This window comes from Pieris napi, chromosome 14, assembly GCF_905475465.1.
Source record: "Pieris napi chromosome 14, ilPieNapi1.2, whole genome shotgun sequence".
Lineage (NCBI taxonomy): Eukaryota > Metazoa > Arthropoda > Insecta > Lepidoptera > Pieridae > Pieris > Pieris napi.
In genome coordinates, this window is record NC_062247.1 from 5,914,888 (window position 1) to 5,937,114 (window position 22,227).

Sequence of the window (22,227 nt, forward strand, 5' to 3'; positions counted from 1 at the left end):
TGTGATGCAGCAGTGTGCAAGCATGACTGATCTCCATGATTCCCCCTCTGGATCCGCCAATTCATTTGGGCTTCTTCATGCGACTCTTAAGGCCGATTTACATTATCTTAGTGTTTAGGAGAGTGCTTTAGTACAACTTGAAAGGCAAGTTCTTTAGCGTAGCGTTTACTAAAGCAAGTAGCGTTTACATGTTTCAACTAAAGTACTATCCTAAAGCACTCTCCTAAACACTAAGATAATGTAAATCGGCCTTTACAGTTAGTTCAAGTTAAGTTTTAAACTAAATATAACTTACGAATAAAATGGATGACCTAAAATGTATTTATGTCCCGTTTTATGATCGTGGTCTGCTTTTCCTCAAATAGATAATGGCTTTAAACGAAAATAACATATAATAACATAAAAGGGCAAAGCGTTTAATGGCTTCTTTGTAACCATAATTATTACAAAGCTACCTATATTAAATGTAGTAGTCGACTGGATTCGAGACAGGAGCCATTCGATTTATACGCTTTAATTTATTGAATTTATAATACTATGGCAAATAAGTAATATATGGTAACTTTTAACAAGTTATTGTCAATATTCGTTCGTTATTTTATTTATATATTCATTATTTTTAAAGGATTTTTTCTAATTCCATTCGTTTTTCTAATTAAGTTAAATCTAATATAAGCTTTGACTGATTAATTATTTTGAATTATTATGAATTAATAAAAGCATATTGCACGCATTTTTGCCTAGATAAGTCTTACATACATCTTAAAATTAAATAAGAATAATTTATATTGCACAAAGCAGATTAAATTAATCTACGATATGAAAGAGATCATAACTCATTGCGTCAAATGAAATAATTCAGGCCACAATGGAAAGGGCTGAATAGTGTATTGAACGTGGGAACTGACCATTGAGATCTAGGAACATATTTTATAACCTATACTCTTTTAATATCCAAATTTTTTTTAACACCTAGTAAGTAGCAATTTTTCAAAGAAACAATAGTTATTATAAATTTTGTTAATACACTCTTCACTAAAAACGGCTTAAATTCGGTAAAACGTGGGCACGTGGACGTGGGTAAGTGTAAAAATATTAATGGTCGAAGATAAAAAGTGACGAAAGCCGATTACTTTTGGTAACTAAAATTACACTAATCACTCGATGTTTCGATGGTATACTTTACTGTGCGCTTGCGACTTAGTTATCGTGAATACGTAGTCACACAGCTTGCAGCTGCCAATCACACTAATATAATTATATGTCGCAGTATTGCATAAATCACCCCAGAATAATTTAGCAGTATAAAATCAATTGAATAATTTTTCAGAGCCAAAGATCTTCCTGCAAACAATCTTAAATACATAAAATACATTGTCATAATAATGTTCTTTAGGCTGACTCAGTCATGGCGGCCAATCTCTATTGAGACTGGAGATTTTACAATGCATCTGCAGAGTAAAAGCGGATCCTCTATCCTCATACTCCGATGGCCGGATGTCCGACACGACCGCTTATGTGACTTACGTGAGCTTTAGGTGCTCATCGCACTGCGATGTTCAGACGTCACCATTATTTAAGGACTTAAGCCTTTAATAAAAGTCTTGGTTAAATAGAATAGACTTTATGATCAGCATAGCTGCTCTTTTTATTATAGATTAGGCAACAGGTTTGTGGTCAATACTCTCTTTTAACTCGTAAGAGAAAGCTGATTTATATGACCTCACATGGCTTTACCGACCCTGGGATACTTGTATTTATTTAGATAAAACCTATAGGAATTATCATTTAAATGTCAGTGTTGTTAGTTTGAAAAGTTGTAGTTGTCTGTCTTCCGGCAGAGTTTACGCTTAAAAGTATTGTCTACGGTTTACTAAACGTAAAAACCTTTTAACAACAAAACTTTTAGTGCTATGTAATACATTCGCGTTTATAGCAAATTTAATAAAAAGTAAACCGTATCTTCTTAATATTAAAGTAATAAAATAATATGGATAAAACTATAGTATAACTAAATTATACACGTCATACAAATTCCTGTCACTATTGTTTTTATAATAGCAGTTATAAAGGTCGCGTGCTCTGGATTCCATACGAGTAATCTTTCTTACACATACAAATTGATGTAAAGATGTGTAATAGCATTGCAAATGTCAAGCTTTTTAAGTGTAAGCAAATTATACAAAAACTAATAATCTTAGATTATTAGTTTTTTTAAGGCAATATTTTTTTTAAAAACATTATTTGGTGACTTATTGAAATTAAAACTCACCAAGATGTTATAACTTTTGAAATGATGTTTCGATTTAAAGAGGTAATAAAAAGTCGAAATTAGAAAGGTATAAAATTCCTAGTAAGTGAAAACCTTTCGCCCAGCCCGTTGGGAAATAGCATGTATGACTTATATAACGTCAGTTGACGTTATAATTGTAATTTTTCCTTTGGGACCAGACGTGGTTTTAACCATGTATGTACGTTTATATAAGGTGAAAATAACTATTATCATAATTCTAATTGGTAATTTATGAGTGCATTGGCAATCTAACTTCCAGCCATTTACAAAAATAATAGGCTCACTTAAATACAACTAAGTAATACTATTGTGCAATGTGAGATGTATCTGTTATTGTTATTTCTAATATCTCCATCTACACAATATTTAACTTCATGTATTTGAAAATAAAAATAATGTCAGTTGAAATTGAAATCAATGTTCTGTATTAACTAATTAGTAAATAATCAAATTTTTCACATTTCCAGAATTCGAACAATGGAGAGTACGCCACACGGAGTTTACCACGAGTAAGAATTGATGGTGGCCAAGCTGGTAATCCAGGAGTGAGATTACGATGCTGGGCAGCTCCACCTTCGATTACAGAGGAAGAGGCTGAGGATGAAATCGAAGAGGATGCTGTATCTCTACGAGCTCTTCCTGTACAAGGTATTTATTTATTATTTTACATTGTTTTTAATTACTTTAAAGTAAAAACCAATTAAAAAACTCAGTCGCCCATGTTTATTTTGATTTTTTTTTATATCTTTTATATTATATAAGAAGAAGTTTTGTTATATTTCAATTTAACTGTCTTAGTTAAACGCCATCTATTAGGTATAAATGTGTTCCTGGATGTCACATAACGTTATAAGTTTATTCTATTGAACAAGAGATGTCGCAATTTACATGGTGGCGTCATCTATATGATGTCTTTATATAGCGTTTATATTTTGAATAGCGCCATCTATTAGATAAGTTTGGATACGTAAAAGTTAAACTAGATGTCGCTTTTACAAATAGCGATTGTGATTACGATACTTATTAGTATTTCTATTGGATACACGATGTCGCTAGAGCATATCTTTATACATTCTATGATTACGTCTTATTGGTATTAGCGGCCGTTTTTCTTATGTTTTATATTTCGTGGACTAAACTGAACTGACATAAAATTAAGGAGCCCTATATAAATATCATTTTGGTTTTAGCAAAACGTATACCTAGGTCGAGGATTTAAATTTAATTTTCGATTATGCAATAGTTTATTTTATTATTATTTGGTGAACTTAATAAATTACTCTCCACATCACTGGTCATTAAAGCTCAGAAGCGGTTGAAAATGTTAATTGACTCGATCTCAAATAAGTTGGGTCTTTCATGCAGCCCAACAAATCGATTTGAAGGATTGTCATGCCTAGTGTAAAGTTTAGGGTACAGCGGCTACTTTTAACATTTGAGACATAAAATTTTAAAATGGACTCTAATTCAAAGCATTTGTTATTTCATGTCTCTTCTGGAATTGGCAATTTTGATAAACCCGTTACTATATATTTACTTAAACTCAATTATAGGCAACACAATATATGTTTGTCCGGCTAGCCCTTGGTTTTACTAAAGCGAACATATTTATTATACAGCTCGTTTTAATTGACATTGTTCCCTTGTCCCGTGTTCACATTAAAACAATGTACCACTTAAAGGACTTTAACCCTTTGTTTGAACTTAGACAGCTTGTATCAAAAACTCTGAGTATAAAGATGAAGAAAAAAGTATAATTCAAAAACAAGAAAACCTATTTGCATTTTTAAGTATTTAATAGTTTTTGGAAGTGCGTCGAATTACAAACGTTGTCTATTTTTAATCTAATAAAGACATTTTTTAATTTTACATGAAAAAGGTAAATGAAGTATTGAAGGATTCCATGCTTTGGCTAAACTTAAAAATACCTCAGACGTTTTTCAAACCAAATGTTTTAAAAAACCAGCAAAGCAAGAAACTACGATTGACGACTCGGAAATAGAAGACGTTACCGGTGAAGCGAGGAATAGAAATTTCTAATTTAGTACGGTGCTTTTTGCTGCCCTCAATGCGTTTATTTTGTAACACTTGGTAAAGGATTTAAAAGATATCTTATCTCGCAAGAATTAACTAACCATAATCTTTTCATAACACACACGCAATATATAGGACAATATCGGTAAATGAATGCTTTTGCTGAGTTTAACAGCAAGACAGAACAACACGCTTGACGATAGACTAATTATATGACACAGAACATTAATTATTTATGAACAATTTCTAATGGCCACTGAACGATACTGATGGATCAACAAGGTGGAGAATTCCCTTTGCTTGACGAATGATGGCTATCAAAGAAGTTTGTCGCTTCGAACGCAAAGGCAATGGAGTAAGTTAGAAATCACTTGTAGAACTCAGCTTTATTATTGTAAGTTATTTATGAGAATCCTTTTAATTAATGAAATACTAACTGAAAATGTTATTATTATATGTGTGGCGCGCGATATCTTTGTTATTTTTATCTAACTTTTTTATTCGTGTGATCTCGTTCGCATCACCTACATTAATTCAATTAATAAGTAAATATTTAATATATTTCTAGTATCAATAATTACTTGGATCATCATATTATTTTGGAGGTCATGACCATACGTTTCGACTAACAATACTTTTATAGAGGACAATAATGATGATTGTGCCATATTGGAGAAGCGTTACTGTAATGAGTGATATGTTTGATAATTTAATTTATCCTCTTTATACAATGTTTATTTTTGGGTATTTACATTCCAACACTTAGTATTGTCTTTTATTTACATAACTTTTACATAATTTTAAATTTAACGTCGGTGAAATTTATAATGTAAAATAATTGTAAATTTATAATAAAACATAACTTCAAATCCGTTAAAAAAGTGTTTCTCTATTCCAACACTTGTTAAAATTCTTTGACATCAATAAAATGTTCTTGTTTAAATTACTAATAAAAATAAATTAAAATATACAACCATGTTTACATAAATTCGTAGTAATATTAAAATTCTTTTGTAAGTCCAGAAATATATATTTTTGAAAAAAACAATTAGCGAATAAATAAGGTTTGTGATTAAGAGTCAAGCCTTTAAAAAAACTATAAGTTTTATTTGAAGAAAGAGAACTATATTTTTAATTTCCATCATAATTATAAACATCTGTTAATCCATACAAATGTTTTGCCGGTAGGTTCTAGTTATAAAGCCAAAATCATAAATAATTATGATTATGATTAATATAAAGAAAATGATTTCCTCGCAAAACCAATTGACTCACAATGAGACTAAGACTTGGTATTCCTGTTAAAAGAGCTGACCTGAATACTAATATTCTTAATGCGGTTAATATTGTCATCATTTTTGACCACTATTGTTTCTGTTAAGGCAAGTAGAGGTCAGACGGGTGGACGAAAAGTCCGTTAGTTTTTATATAATTCAACACCTCGCTATGAAGTAGTATTTGCGTAGATACAAAAAAAATCCATAGATAAAACAATTGTTGCTGGAAATCGAAGCCAGGATTTCCAGGAGGAGTTTTATACTCCACATACATAACACAGTCGTTACTTATAATTCGTTCTATAGCCAGATTAAATAAGTAAACGAACATTTATAAATAAAATTAGATTGAGCCTCAGTGAATCATTTTACAGGAAAACCAGTTTATAATTTAAACCACAAAAATAATCTATAAGGAACAGGAAATGAACTGTTTTTCTTACATAATCAACTTGTTGTAGTATAATAATTGTAGTTAATTACTTTTAACTATTTGTTATTATATTATAAAACTATTTTTTTAAACGAATGCGCTAATATAGTTATATATGTAATTACATTCCTACCCATCCATCTCTATATTAAAATATATCAAATAAAAACTTAAGAGACATGTACCAATTCGAATGGAAAATTGATGTACCGGTTATGGCTACTTATATAATGTGAAAATTCTCGAATTAAATGTCAAGTTTCTCACTGTACGTACTTGAAATCGTGGTTTCCTTTTAAGGCCCGTTCTCGCTCAGACAGGCGTTATTGAACTTTCGTACCTATCTATATAGAAAGGATTAAATTGTATCTTCTAGAAAACTTGTGTATGTGTTTCTCAAGTCAAACAGCTGTAGAATTGTTTTTAGGAAATATTTAGACTTGGATGTAGCGGAATTTTATTATTAAGGTTGGTTCGTTTTATTTTATTTATGTATATATTAAGGCGTGATTGACTTTTTCCCGAAGGGGTAGGAAGAGACCACGGATCTCCTCTTGCAACGGGCCTGACTATACCTGTTCCGCTTCATTCACTTTCACAACGCTGACCATGCTCGTTGGTTATGGGTGCTTTTGACCTGTCCCTTCTCTAGTATCTAGGAGATTATATTCAGGTATGTACGACGAAGTTGACCCAATCTCACCTTCAACGGTTGCCTTGTATATCGTACTTGTAAACCGCTTCTCAATCATAATTTCTACACGATCAAACTCTCGAAGCATTCCCTTTCGTATCCTTGTCATTACGTAATAACTCGTAATTATACTAAAATAGGTTTATTGTAATTAAATTACTGATATCTATGTACTAAAGCTCGTTAAAGTCACTAATTATGAAATAAAGAAAACTCCTTTAGGGGTATTATTAATAATACATGGTAACATCTTTGTTGTATGATTTTAGTTTGTCAGCTAAATGAAATACAACAAAAGGGCATCACGATTCGGAAGTATTATAGTTCTTTCATTCACGATCCGTAACTACAAAATTTAAGTTTTAAGATTTCGCTTAATTATAACTTACGCTATTCAGTTAAAACTTTTAGTCTGAGTAGTATTTTCTATTTCTTACCAGGATGCGAGTATAATCTTTCGCGCCGCGGTTTTTAAATCCCCGTGTCATTTGCAGCAGATCAAAGGTGCAGTGTCTGAGTCAGGGTTTTCAATATTCATAGCAGTATAGTATCTACATATCAGCGGCGCTGATGGATGTACTGTCTATTGTCTTCACTAATGTTTGTGTAGGGCTACCAATCGTCACTTTAAATATAAATAAATTATCGACTGTTTGAAAATCGATATTGTTGCGAAAACATTTGCACATGTTTTTCTCTATGCATATTGAGTTTCTCGGTTTTCTACTATATCACGATTATTAGAGCGTTCATAATTAACAAAAGCAAGGTTTTTCAAACTATCGCCAATTTTGTATGGAAATCGACATCTGATATATTTCACGTGACTATTCTGCTTACATTAATTTATTCAGAAACGCATACAGTATCTTAAAGGATATGGTTGACATCAATATATATATAAATGCGATGTGATGTTATCACTTGCGACTATTTTTAATTACATTTTAAGTAAACTGTTTTATGTGTATTTATAGCTTCAAAGGATTCCGACATTTAATTATACTTCATCTCGATGAAGGTAGAGACAGAAGTTGAAGTCTAATGATTCACACAATAAAATTGAATGCTTCAATAATGGACATAACGCTCTCGATCTGAATGTTAAGAATTAAGCGGAAAATAACATGCAATTAAGCATTTGACGCCCCTGCATTTCTCCGCCAGTTGCGACTCGCTCGAGTCAGTGCGTTACCTCGCTTCCGAGTCGACACACATCGATCGGTCGGTTTCATTTTTTTTACGCACACGTTGCTTTTATTAAAAGTGTTACGAAGTGCGATTTCAAGGTGTTTATTGTGTTGTGGTCGTGATAGCTTTTACCGGATGTAAACATTTTGTAATTTGAATCATTAAAGGTTTGTTATTAGAGTAACGTGATAATAGTATCACAAATAAGGCTAATAGTTACAGTAAATTGGCTAATTAGCTAAAAGAAAGAAAAATATATTTAATATTGGTAAATTAATTGGATTTTAAACGTTTGTGTTACTTAATGTAGGCACTTTTACTGTACTTTGATAAGACACGCACACTCAATCACGTAAGGGATTTAATAATATAATAACTTTATTAATTTCAATCACAGAACATCTAAACATAATATTTTATCGTTTGTGATAATTTGTTAAAATAAACTAAAGAATTAAATAATATATTGTAATTGTTTTTAGGAATGTATATGACTTAGAACTCTATAATCAATAATCATATATCAACGCCCGGATTCTCTAAGACATTCTTAGTATGTGCTACGAATGTTACATTTTTGTTTAAATGGCTGTCAATGGGTACTTTATACAAAATGGAATATCTTACTACTAATAATTTTGCTGTGGAAGAAACATTACTTAATGTTGCTGTCCAATTAAAAAAAATATATTATAAAATAATGACTAGTTGCCTACAAAAGGCAGGGTTTACATAAGTTCATTGTACATGTTGACCAAGCTTTTTCAACTTTAGGATGCACTCAAAAACAATGCATGCATTTCAATAGTATGCACCCTCCGAAATTGTGCAGCTCCCCTAGAACTTGATTTGCCAATCAATAGTAATACTTATAAAGAGAATATACTGAATAAAATTTTGCAAATAGCAAATATTGGTAACAGATGAATTATATTTGGGTTGTTTGATGCAACTCCCGGAGATGATTATTCTATTTAGACACGGGTTTAAGAAATACCAATTAACAAGTTAATCAAGTGAACGTAACAAAACACTTTGAACCTTATAATTAAAAAATTAACGTCATCTTGGTAACAATAGATTATCTTACCAACATGATCATTTAAAGTTTGAACACAATGTACAACAGTTAATTTGGTATTTAAATTAATTTGGCATTAACTAGAAAAAATATTTCAAAAGCAAAGAAACTTGAAAACATTAAAGCTTAATTACAAATGGCTTTAAAAATTAAACTCAACAAATCCTTCTATTAAAAAATAGACTCATAATCGGCAAATATGTAAAAAATATATATATAACGGACTGATAGGTACAGATAACTATGACTCTTTAACAAACGTTTGACTTAGTTCTCAAACGAATCGACTTAAAATATTACCTACTATTTCCTTAAAATATGTATGCAAAAGTATTTCATGTGTGAAATACGAGTACATCTATTATAATTTGCATTTAGGAAACTTTGTAACTGGACCTTTTCTTGAAACACCTGGACGCTTGTTCACGGCTCTTGAACACAGGACAAGAAAATACTTTCATACGAACATACAAGGTACAGAGTGCAGTAAATGAACAATTGCTGCTTAAAATAGCACTTTTCATCATAACATCCGCTTGATACCGAGTGTAGGCGTTAATGAACTAACATTTTGCTGTTTTAAATTGAAATGCGATAGGTCAAATGCAGATTTTTTGCTGTATCGTTTTTTGGTTGATGTCTGAAAATTATAAAGAAATCCGATGCTTTATGCTGCGTAAAAAATGCAAAGATTATAAAAGACTTTAAACTACAAGTTTTCAGCGTTCTTTGTTTTCATAGTAAATCCCTGTAACGCAATGCAGACCAGTCATTTCTGCGTGAGCATCGTTGATCAATTTTTTCGTTATAGACAAGTCCACAGAGTTCTTTGCTTTCCATAACTTTTGTTTAGACGAAAACCTCGGTTGAACGCATAGATCATAAGCGATTTCCTGATCTTGTCTTCTTATAAAACTTCAAAGTAATCTTCGGAGCAATTAACTATGGCACTGAAAATTAACTTCTGACGGATGAACAGTATTATTTGCAAATCCGTTACAAATGGAACTGTAAACTATAAATATTTTCGTGTTTTACATCACTTTGTCTCTCTGTACAGTTACATTTCCTGTGTGATGCAATGGACCAATTCGTTCTGATTGTTATGTTGACGATATGCTCGGTGCGATCACGCGAGACACTTTCTGTTCTCGCCAAAGATGGCCTTGAATGCATTCTTAATGTCTGTTTGCATCCATATTCCATGAAGCCATATACTTGCATGAATGAGAGAAATCCCTCAATATTTATAGTTATGTATATTATCTGTGGTTGTTCTAGTCTAACAGAGATCAAAATATTATATAATTACAAATTGCTTTAAATAAATAAAGCGATTTCGTATGCCACACTATAGATAATCAATATTCTAAAGATTACCAGTAGAATATTTTAAACTATTGCGGATCAATAAATATGTTTAAGTGAAACAGGATACATTTAGTAAATTCCTTATGTCGCGGTTTGGTTTTCATATTTCGGTTATTCCCAGTTTGTCTTATATTTAGCTCAGCCGATATACGGACTGAGCAAACAATGATAAATACAGATTACAAACGTCTAAAGACAACAAAGATAATCAGGAGTATAATGAATATATATTATATAGAGTGCATATTATATGATATATGTAGTATGTGTATTCCTTATATACACAATGTGTATGTGCGTACACATTCTACCAACCATCTACCAACGCCTGTATTCTTTAACTTTCAATAGAGACAGCTATACCGGTCCCAGCGTTTTTGTATTCAAGTTCGATGTAGTTCCTCAATATCCGTAGCGCTGATGTCGTAACCTTGGGTTCGCTCGGGATAAAAACTCATTATTGGGATCGAGATCGCTTTCGCTATTAGAGTCAGGGCTCTGTCCTATACTAGATCACCATATTATCCATACAGCTCGAAGATTCATACCTATATGATTTGATAGTAAGGCTATTTTGGTTCATAAGCGGGGACGAAACAGACGGCTAATCAGAGATCAACCACTTGAATGTGACAGAAATTAAAACGTCCCCATGGTATACAGGCCACGTGATGTTTGATTCTTCATAATAAAGTTTGATTGGTTAGATAAAAGTTTTAAGCTTTATAAAATATAAACAAAACAAATCTTGTTTCTAGACTCGACAAACTTAATTTAATTATCATTATAGGCAGCACGATTTTAAGAGTTAAAGCCGCGCTTCACACGTATTTATCTAAAGTTACGTCTTTCAATTAACTAATTAACATTAATGATATTAATATAAACGTGTTAAGACACGGGGTCAACGAGATCTCGTTAAACCCACAGAGAAACCGGCGAAAGCTGATTTGTGATGTATGAGATTTATGGAAATTGTGATCGTTTCGAATATATTGCGTAATTGACTCTGCTGATGTGAGATACTAATTTATTATGACACGTGCTTCGGTCGCGTGCACACACAACTTCTGTTTAGATTTATCAAAGACTTTTTGGGGTAGGTTTATTAAGACTTTCGGCTAAAAATATTAAAACTATGGATATAGTTAAATGGTTTATAGTTATAAAATATTGTTGATAGAAATTACACGGATATAGTTAAGTAAGAAAATGAACTTTAAATTGCGTATCTTAATTTGTGTTCTTAAGAAATAGAATAAACAATTTGTGATTACCACGAAAATGTAATTAACAAAAAGCAAATAAACTTTAGCGACGCATTAACGTAGTCTGAGGCCATTTGAACAAGATATGAAATGTTACGGAGTTAAACTAATTATTTTTTTACCAGCGTCTTGATGAGATTTTCTTTCCCGTTTTCGTCTTACGCCTGTGCAATTTCCACTTCCTATATAACTTCTGGTAGGACGAGTTATAAATAGTGTAATATAATAATAAAATCGTCGTTATCTTGTTAAGATTAACGAACGAAACACTCGGTATTTTACATTAAAAACTCTGACGTTAAAAAAATTATTTTAAATATATATAACTATTTTGATTGGATCTAAAACTACAATTAATATATTTCAGTAAACACTGAAGAAGTAGAATAAACATAACGTAATAAAATGGTTACTATTAGTCATATGTATAATGAAATAATTGATATAATTTTCTAGACAAAATTTCCGTTAAATAATTTAATTTAACATAAGTTATATTTTACGAATTGTTTGAGAGATGTCATACCAACCGTGAATGCGTAAAAATGCTGTGATGTTCGCATTTTACGGAATGCGTTTACGTAAAGTACCTAGTGCTCTAATTAAATAGGGTGACGGTAGCTTTAAATTGTAAGCTCAGCTCATTTCAACCCTGCCTTCAACCAAGGGGGAGAATTCATTAGGTATCATCCGTAACGCCTGGGGTAACCTAGGACCCCTTCAAACTGCGTTAGGGTGTCTGAATCCATTAAATACGATGGATTCGACAAAACAATAGGTTCATTTTATACTTGAATAGGCTTTCGAGGTTATTCATGTATATAGATCCTTTGTTTCGGATTTTTCTGTGTAAAATTGTTGAGTGTTTCAATGGTTTTGACGGGCTATTGTAACACATATTCGAAATTCAAATTGGTGCGCCATCCGTAATGTAGTGTTTATTCTCTATGGTCTTATGATCTAACTCAACATGGCGTAGAATCATTCCTGCGTTTTTTTATTGATCCCTTTTTAAGACAAATAAGCGATTAGTCTTTTAATTGTGCCTACCGAATATTAATTATTTTGCCTCTTATCCTATCCAGGGCCTTAGTTATACGATCTGAACATTACCCACTAAGCTAGATTATTGTAAGGGTATTCAAAACATCTCATTTCAATAATCGCTACGAGACAAATGCCAACCAACTAGATATTAATCTAACCCTAGTTAGATTCAAAGGCTACTAATCATGAGAACATTGATTTATCATAATTATATTAGCTAATTTATCTGCCATTGCAGTGTAAATTAATTTAATAATGCGACCATCGCAAGATAAAGGTGCCAAGGTCAACGCGAACGTCTAAACAAGCTTCCTTTAAGAGACAATGTTTAGACAAGTGCAATATTATTTTAATTATGCATTTCTATATCGTAGAAGAAAGCCACACATGATTAAAACTTATATCGCACTTGTCCAAACATAATTATTTTTACCGTATTAAAAATATACTCATAAATGTAATTGTAAAATAGTGGTAATGCGTTTGCTTTTCAAAAGTCCAGGTTAATTGTGACATTAATAAATGAAAATATTATTTAAAATAACTGCTTCTTGTTTAGAGCGCGTATAGAATCATAATTATAAACGGTCACATTATAGAATATTATATTTTTACAAGTTATCAATAATGGTTGAAATTCTTCATAATAGGGGGTGAAAATAAAACAAAGACGAACTCGAAGCGTTTCGTTTGATTGTGATTGGTCAACCGCATCTTTAGCCCAAACAGACACGGCAATCCATTTTTACGTTTTATTTGACCAACCGTGCATTCGTTTTACATTCTGACTTTGACGTGAAGTTGTACGTATATGCATTGTTCACATCAGAACTTACTCGCGTGATTTAAAAACTTAAGTAAAGCCAAATCTTAAGGTTTTTACTCATTTTATACCTGTTTGACTCAAGGTTTTTCTCATAATATTCATTACGCGAATAACGTTACACGAGTAGTATATCTCCTTAGCACGTGTCTGGAAAACAGATGAGTACGAGAGGCACTTGGAGTCTTATTATTCCTGTTTTATTGCCGTACCATAGAATACTTGTATGACAACAATAATAATTTAAAGAAAATAACGTATTTTCAAGAACGTAAAGCGTGGCTGCCACATTACTATTATGTATAGTCTTGTTTTCATATTATAAACTACGATTAAACTGGCAGCTGATAGTAACGCTATTGCTTCAACTTTATGATATAAGTACCAATCTTTATAGAGTACCTATTTTCCAAGTCAATAGTAACTAAGATTGATTTTAGAAAATTCTTATCTTATTAAGTTGTTATACTATTGTGGTACAAGTATATATATTGCTGATGCCTGACGTTAGCGTAGAGAAATCAGAAGTACCCTTTATATTAAATTGAATAATTTGATATTTTTCTTGCTTTCATATGGCTTATATTCTATCTAGATCTACGTTCGCCTGTAATGTACACTATCAAGGACAAATACAGTATTGATAACATTTATTCTTATTTCTTTAAAATTTTGTTAACTGATTCATAAGCTCTTGTGTTTATTAATTTATTCTACTTTTAAAGAACTTCGATTACCCTTTCTCAACTCTTGCTTTTCATACCACATGTGTAGTATATTGTGGTAAAATCATACAAATTGTAAGTACATTAGATTCCGAAACCATAATAAATACTTTAAATATAAATGTGATTAGAATAAATTCTTTGTTTAGGTGTGTATCATTATAATATTAACGTATTTCAAGCCAAGGACAACCTGTTTATACACACAAACAATATATAAAACAATTTAAAAATTGATTATTTTTTATATTATGTCATAGTTATAATACCAAGGTTTATATAAGTCAGTTGAATGAATTAATGTGTAATATAGATTAATTGAGTTTTAGGAAAGTAACTCAAAGAAGGCATTAGAAAATGATCATCCTAAACTTTGACCTTATAAATTCGGACCATCTGTCAATGTTAAAATACTCATAGCAACGGATTGTACATAAATAATAATTGTAAATATGATGTAAGAAAATACGTCAATGTATTGATCATCGGACTTGCTTAAACGCATTATATATTTGTATACGTAAATACATATTACCAAGACTTATAAATAGTCCTATATAAAATGTTCGGTAATCGTAAACAATGAACTGGCGCAATGCCATAGTAATTAGATTTTTAATACCTGTTAAATCATTCAGTGATTCTGCATCCCAAGGTTAGCAGGAAAGTCAATCAGTTTTCTGATTAAAACAAGCTGAAGGAAAAATAAACGTATTGTTTCCCTGTTATATATCATATATAATCTGGAGATCGCCGGTTCGTCATTTAATTCAACTGGTCAACATCACCAGTCTGGGTCTCAATGCTGTCAGTTTATTCAAGTATAAAGAGTACTTAAAGTTTTATGTACATATACATATTTGTATTCAATTTAACTAGGTTTTCGTCCACCTTAATTGAAAGCGACATCGCTTATTTCACAAATGCGTAGTTCATCTTACCTTCAACCGATGATCATTCGTGGGCGTGGTACTCAGACCCACGTGCGAATGAGTAATGTTTAACTTGATTTCAAAAGATTAACGCCTTGTGACTATAATTACTGTAGTGAAGATAGTTTTATATAATATACGTAGGTATGACCACAATGCTTGAGGCTAACTATAACCCACAAAATGCCTATAGGTATATTAGATAAATTTGTGTTTATCATGGAATATATACATAAATAGGATTTGTCGGGCCTTTAGTACTAGAAGCAATTTAAATTACACTTGGAATTAAATGGTGGTAGCATTTAATTCAAAGGTGTTATCTTTTTTTAAATTTAAACTGTACAATACTACATTTACTTATATAATTAAATAATATAGTTTAAATAAGATTTTATTTACAATACAGGTTTTTGTTTAGTTATAAAATTGATTCTGGAGTATGATTGTAAGTAAATAACAAGATTGTTACAAGATTTTATTTAGTGCTATTAGCGATAGCCCTTTGTGGGCCTTAGCCTCTAGCGTAATTGTATAAGGTTTAAGAAGAATAGTAAGGTACTATGTTAGATTTCCATAATAAAGATTATTTAAGTAGCTAGATAAAAAGATAGATTAATCAACCCGGTTACAATAAATCGACTGCAGTGTTCAAACAAAAGAACGAGGCACAAAAGATAATGTTTGCAACGATTTGTAACCATTTGTAGTGAGCAGGATCTGCATTTAGCGTATCGACCCGTTCACCGAATAGTCCACTGAAACTGCTGAAAATAGCCAATTTCCTGTCGCATGGAGCTTAGTTGCATCTGCATATGGATTAATAGTTTTAGTGCGACGAAATCTAGAATTGTGTTACTGAAATTATTCTTGTCAATTTGATAAAATGGTCAGGATAGCATATAAATAGTTGTTTTAATTTTAAAATATTTAAGTAAAAATTACGAAACATTGTTTAATCAATTAAACTTTAAGGCTTTATAACCATTAGTAGTTACCTTGGCGGTTTATAAATTGGGATGTGTGGCTCAGAGTGAAACTGGGTAAATGAGCTGAAGGATTTGAGCTTGTTATACGAGTATGAAGCAAACTTTGATTTTTTAAAATTATACAATGCTTTAATATAACATACATAACTTCAACACATACCACACGTGATATTAATACAAAGCAAAGAAGTACATACAGTCTTCCAAGTCCTATAGTAGTGTCTGAATATAGCTAAAATTCTTTTAATAATTACTAAGCACTGGTGATTCAATATTTTGTTTCGAATGGATGACCCTCACTTAAATGACAATAGTTATGACGAGCTTCCGGGGGTCATCTTGCCGGTAGCGTGATTATTATGACCATTGTATACCAGTTATAGCAATGTTGCTAAATATAGTATGGAGAAGATAACAATAGGTTTTCGATGGATAAATCTGATGATAATTTTGAACCCTACTGCGTAAATTACATTCTGATATTTTGTAATTAATGGTCAAATTTGAAATTTACTTTATTATTTTCGTATATAAATTTAATTTCTTATTGATAAAAAGTACCAATATGTTGTTAAACAAACAACATTAAAACAATTGTTCTTTTTTGAACAAGCTATGAGTCATAGCAACAGAAAAGAGCGTACCAATTCTTAAAAGGCCGGCAGCGCGCTTTCGAGCCTTCTGGCAGAGCGAGTGTCCGTCCATGGGCAGCGGTATCACTTAACATCTGGTGAGCCTCCTGCCCGTTTGCCTCCTGTAACATAAAAAAATAAAACAATATCAATATATGATATTTCGTAGGTTTTATTTATTACAATTTTTATCCAAGCATTGAGCAGATGCGGCAAAATACAAGTGGAAACATGAAAGAAGGTGAAAGTAATGTGAAATTAATGAAGAAAAATTACTTCAAAAAATTCATAAGTGTTCACATAATTGTTATTATAACAATAGTATCACACGAACGTTATCGTACATTTTGAAATAAAACAAATAAAAATAATTACAGTCTCTCGGGGTAATTAGTGAATACTTAGTATGAGAACTTTAAGTAATTACTCAGACCTCGTGCATTCAGATAAAATATTGCTGTTTATTATCTCGCTGTTATGACATGTGTTTTATCAAAAAAATTTCTCAACATTCCTAAAAAGAATCACTACAACAGCCTCGGCCAGGATTCGTCTGTATACACGCAGGCCTTGCGCTAAAAGTGATGTTGTTACAGCCCAAATTTGTTCTAGAACCCTTAACAAAAAATATTTGATGAAGAATCTGGTCTTATCATTTGACGTGCTAAGTTCTCGGGCTCAGTGCATTTTAGTACTTATCTATGGCATTTACTTTATTGTATGTTTATTTTAGTCACATTACTTATATTGGTATTTTAACATATTTTCCATATGACTGCATTAACGTTCACTTATTTTTGAGTACGTTCAAAGGCGATAAGGACATGACATATTTGGTGCTAGTAACCTCTACAGTCCGCACCTGTGAATTATTTTCATAAGTGTCACGAACCGTTGGAGTCGAATTTCACAGCTAAATATGGGTGAAGTCCGTTATAGGGTACACACGTTAAATTACTAGTTTGGCTTCGTAATGTTGTTTTATCATCGCGAAATAATTACTGGTACTGTAGCTTTTTCCATGACAATTATTATTCCTGATTGTTATCTACATTTACTGTTCTTCTCTTTCGAGCCACGACTTATATTCTTCAGTATACAATTTTGTAACTTTTTTTGCCAAAATGTTAACCTATACTATGTTTCTTTCGTATTCCCGGGAATGTTTTAAACATATCAAATATATGTTCTTTCTAAAGTAGTTATTTAAGATACTATTTTTTATCGACAATCACATTAGGCCAGACTTAATCGATGTTTTTTAGGCAATTAAGTGATCGACCTATGCATATCAACTCAAATTATAATTGTTTCGGTGACATGGCTATGTGTGTTATCAATTGTTTATAAATAAATAAACTCTATACAAGAAGGAAATAATAAATTACCTCATATGGAAGTAATGTTTCCAATAAGTAAGCCTAGTTTACTTGCAGAGTAGGACGTTTTCTATGAAGGGTCAGGCGGAACTTAGCAATGATAAAAAGCTGGTCTTAAGCTAGATTCCAGAACTTGCGGACTACAATTTCTCATGGAGGAAATGCTACTAGTACTTTTTATATACAATTTCATATGGTTTTATGTCTAATTGTCTCGTAAGGCGAGTATCATAAATCCAATTGAGGATCGCTCTTATAATCATCGTTACTTCAAGTCTTAAATAACTATTGAATATGTTGTCCTTGTCGTTCTCGTGTATCATTGAATGTAAGTAAACGTGACAAAATATAATACGTTCTGAATAAGATCGTGTCAATTAAAGCGTATTTAATATTAGCGTAAATAAATAATGCAGTTTCAACATTAATGAATTATTATTAAAAATTTATTATTCTCCTTATTGCGAAAATAATATTACCGTAAAATGTGTGTTTTTTTTATTTGGTTAAATTAAATTACTTAACATCATAAAACTATTATTAAATAAATTTATTTATGAATATTATGTTGTCACAAACCTCTTTGTTACTAATATTTTTATCAGACAGTCAATATTTTTGATAAATATTAGGAGCTATTTTAATAATAAACTTGTAAAATAGCTGTAGTTTGCGAAAAAATATATTTCCTTATTAATGGCGATGTATGATTCTTAGCCCGTAATGGATTCTAAACTGATGTAACAATAAGTGTATCCTGATTGAGTGACGGACAGACAGTGATTTGAGTACTAATACAGCTGAGGGCAGTGCCCCTATTCGTCGGACGCCTTGCCTTAGTTGACAATTGTTTAGACAATTGTTACTTGGTTCTTGCAATTTCTTCTGAATTAAAAACGGACACAATCGGCGCGAGAATTGAGGGGCGAAGGCCCTGTTTTTTAGTTACGTAGGTATGTAGGTATTTATAAAAATAAAAACAAAAAATAATTTAATTTCCTTATTCGGAAATATAATTTAACCTGTTTAAAATATTAATTAAGTAAATTATAATGTTAATATACAAAATCAATCAATGGAACTGAAACCGAATAGCTTTAGCATACAACGAGCCTTCAATATTATTCATATTACAATTAAAAACAGTGCATCGTACTTTAACTATTCCAAAATAACTTTCAGTAAAAAGATCACGATCGCAACACGATTATAATATAAAATTTTTGTGAAGTGTTAAAAGCAATGTAAATGAGTCTTCAAAGACCGAAAAAACGATTTAGAATGTGGAAGGCGATTATACAGAAGAGAAGAAAATATTCGGAATCTGATGATCTGCAGTGTGAGGAAACCTATTCAGCCCTGGCGACACTGCAAGGCGGTACTGCAGCCACACTACCGCCATCTCTTGACGCGCTTCGTGCATGTAAGTGTTTCTATCCGACAATAGATGGCGTTGTCTGTTTTGTTCAATTTTATTTTATTTAGTTTCAGATTGTCGATCAGAGACTAGTATTGGTACTATCACAAATTTCACAAAATGACATTGTAGGATCGTTAATTACCAGTAAACGGTAAATTTAGATATTTGGTAAAGATTTTAAAAAATCATAATTGTCTATCTGTGACGCACATTTGAACAAGAAAAAAACAAATTACTACATCTATGTTGGCTACCTAATAATTTAAGCTTATTTTTTAAGACAATTCAATAATATAAATAAAATTTACTTGAACATATGTTACTAACTCTAAAGTATTAAAAATATTACTTGAAGCCCCCTTGAATGATAAGTATATAATAGTTATTTAGGTATTTTAATAGTGGCCTTCATAAAAAAATACGTAGACAAAATACAAAACTCTACCACAGCGCACGCAAAACAAATTTTGAAGTAAAATTTAAATTTTCTAGTGAACCAATACAATAAAATTACAACGGTATTGTAATTCTCAACGGTTACCAGAGATAACTTTTTATATAGGAAATTATAAACTATGGTCAGTTATACCAATTTTTATTGTGTGAAAAACGTGATTCATGCTATTGTGTTTACGAACGAGCGTATCAAAAGTCGCTGGCCTCTAAATAAGGTTAATCTGGACAATTTTGGTGAATTTACCTTCGTGTACCATGAAAGCGACGACTAAAGAGAAAATGTCGTACAAAAACCTCTATACAAATAACAGCGTCATAGTAGATTTATGCGAGTTTAGTAAATTTACTATTTTCATCGTCATGTTTATTAGATTTTACTGATATAAACTTACTCTAATTTATCGAACATATCGAACAAATATAGGCTACATATTTGTTTAAACAACGTTTTAAAAAACTAAAGTATTTTGGTGTCAATACAGGTTTATTGTTGTAAGAATTTTCTATTATTATGTATATCAATACTTTAATTGTAACCCAACTAGAATAATTTTAGTTTATTTAAGTTTATTGAAAGTACAATTTCAATAAACTTAATTATTTAAGTAAAAATAATTTACTCGTGTTAAACATACATTTTAATTAGAATAAGGCAGATATGAAACAATATATGAAAAGGAAACGAGGTAATATTCTGTTTCAGCCACAATGGATCACAAAAAGCATCTCATTTGAGCCTGGACTTATTCGAATACAATTGTCATTGTTTAAGCAAGGCGTAAAAGGACAGTGCTATATGTAGGGATACCAGTCATATTACATTTTTCCTCTTTCTTCTTATATAGAAAAGCCTCTATAACTATACTGTGAAGCTTTGTGAATAGATTGATGAAGTATACAACCTTTAATTGGTTTTTACTTGTAAGTTATGAGTTATCTTCGATCTTATACACAGTAATAATGAACCTGTATTTTGTGCCAAAAAGTAGATGCTTCCGTCCTTATTGAAAATATGTGACTTTAAAGCAGATTTGCCGTCATTTTGGGAGTGATAGTAAAGCGTGAATTATTAGGTTTCTTATATTTGAAAGACTCATCGATGTAAATTATTTTAAAGTAGTTATACTCTTATTCTTAATGTTTCAAATTACTCACAACCCTGAGTAGCAAGGTCTATTTGTATAACAGTGAAACAATGCGTAGACCGTAAATGAAACTGAGCCACATAAGCTGCGACTGCGGTTGCACACACCATCCCACAATGTACTAAAACATACAAAAAATGCTGTTCACATACTTGCTAATAAAAGTAGTTATACTGTAGGAAACTTTTTATATTTATTCCTTTACAAAAGAGGCAACTTAATATACAATAAATACTAGCAACATAACTAAAATTATATATATAAGGTATGTAACGCACATAGCATATTATCGGGAACTTATAGGTTCCCGTCAAACGATAATTTTGTACAGAAAGATTAAGAAAATTCTAAACGAAATACAAAGAAGTTCTTTCTGCAGAAGCCCTTTCAATTTTGGAAAACTACGAAATCATTTATATCTATAAAACAGCTTTTAAAAAACTTAATGAATCTATGTAGTTATACCTGATAAACAAGCAATATCTACGCAAACGAATTATTAGAATAATTTATAATGACTTGTGCCCACGCTATCATAAATTCGTCTTGTTTATCAGAAATTTAATGAATTAATAAAGACTAATTACGTTATAATTAACTCAAGGCTAATAATAGTACGCTAAAGATAAGTTTATATAAAATTGTGATTTGTGCAGATTGTTTTGTTGTTGTACAATGCGTCTCCCACGTCACAGTTTCCACAAGTTTACGTAAAAACAACTCGTTACTGATTTATACAATGCTCAACAATAAATGTGACTGAAGAGAAAGAAAAGGATGGTAAATTTTGAGATATTATTCATTTATTCAAGAAAAACAAAACAACTTTATATCGACATCGATTATCAAGGACTTTTAAGTGCAAAACAGTTGAAACTATAATACATAAGGGCTTATAATTACTACTTTAGTTAACAACGCAAATGAGTGTTGACATGTGTAATATATTTAGTAGTTATTTAAAGAATTACATAAATGAAAAATAAACTGTATTAACAATTCGAAAACGCGCTTATATTTTTACAAAAGTTAAATGG

At 31.2% G+C, this 22,227-nt stretch overlaps 1 protein-coding gene across 8 annotated transcripts in view; it reads left to right on the forward strand.

Annotated features, from left to right (window-relative positions):
* Positions 1 to 22,227, forward strand: part of LOC125056218 (ras GTPase-activating protein raskol) — a 120,925-nt gene that overhangs the window by 46,694 nt on the left and 52,004 nt on the right. For 5 of the 8 annotated variants that reach the window (XM_047659239.1, XM_047659235.1, XM_047659234.1 and 2 more), the window contains one exon: positions 2,761 to 2,941. In XM_047659239.1, coding sequence (XP_047515195.1) covers positions 2,761 to 2,941 — 181 coding nt within the window. Of the gene's footprint in view, positions 1 to 2,760; positions 2,942 to 7,916; positions 8,090 to 19,351; positions 19,593 to 22,227 lie in introns of those variants that run through there. The other 3 variants (XM_047659244.1, XM_047659245.1, XM_047659246.1) reach the window with 3 other exon arrangements.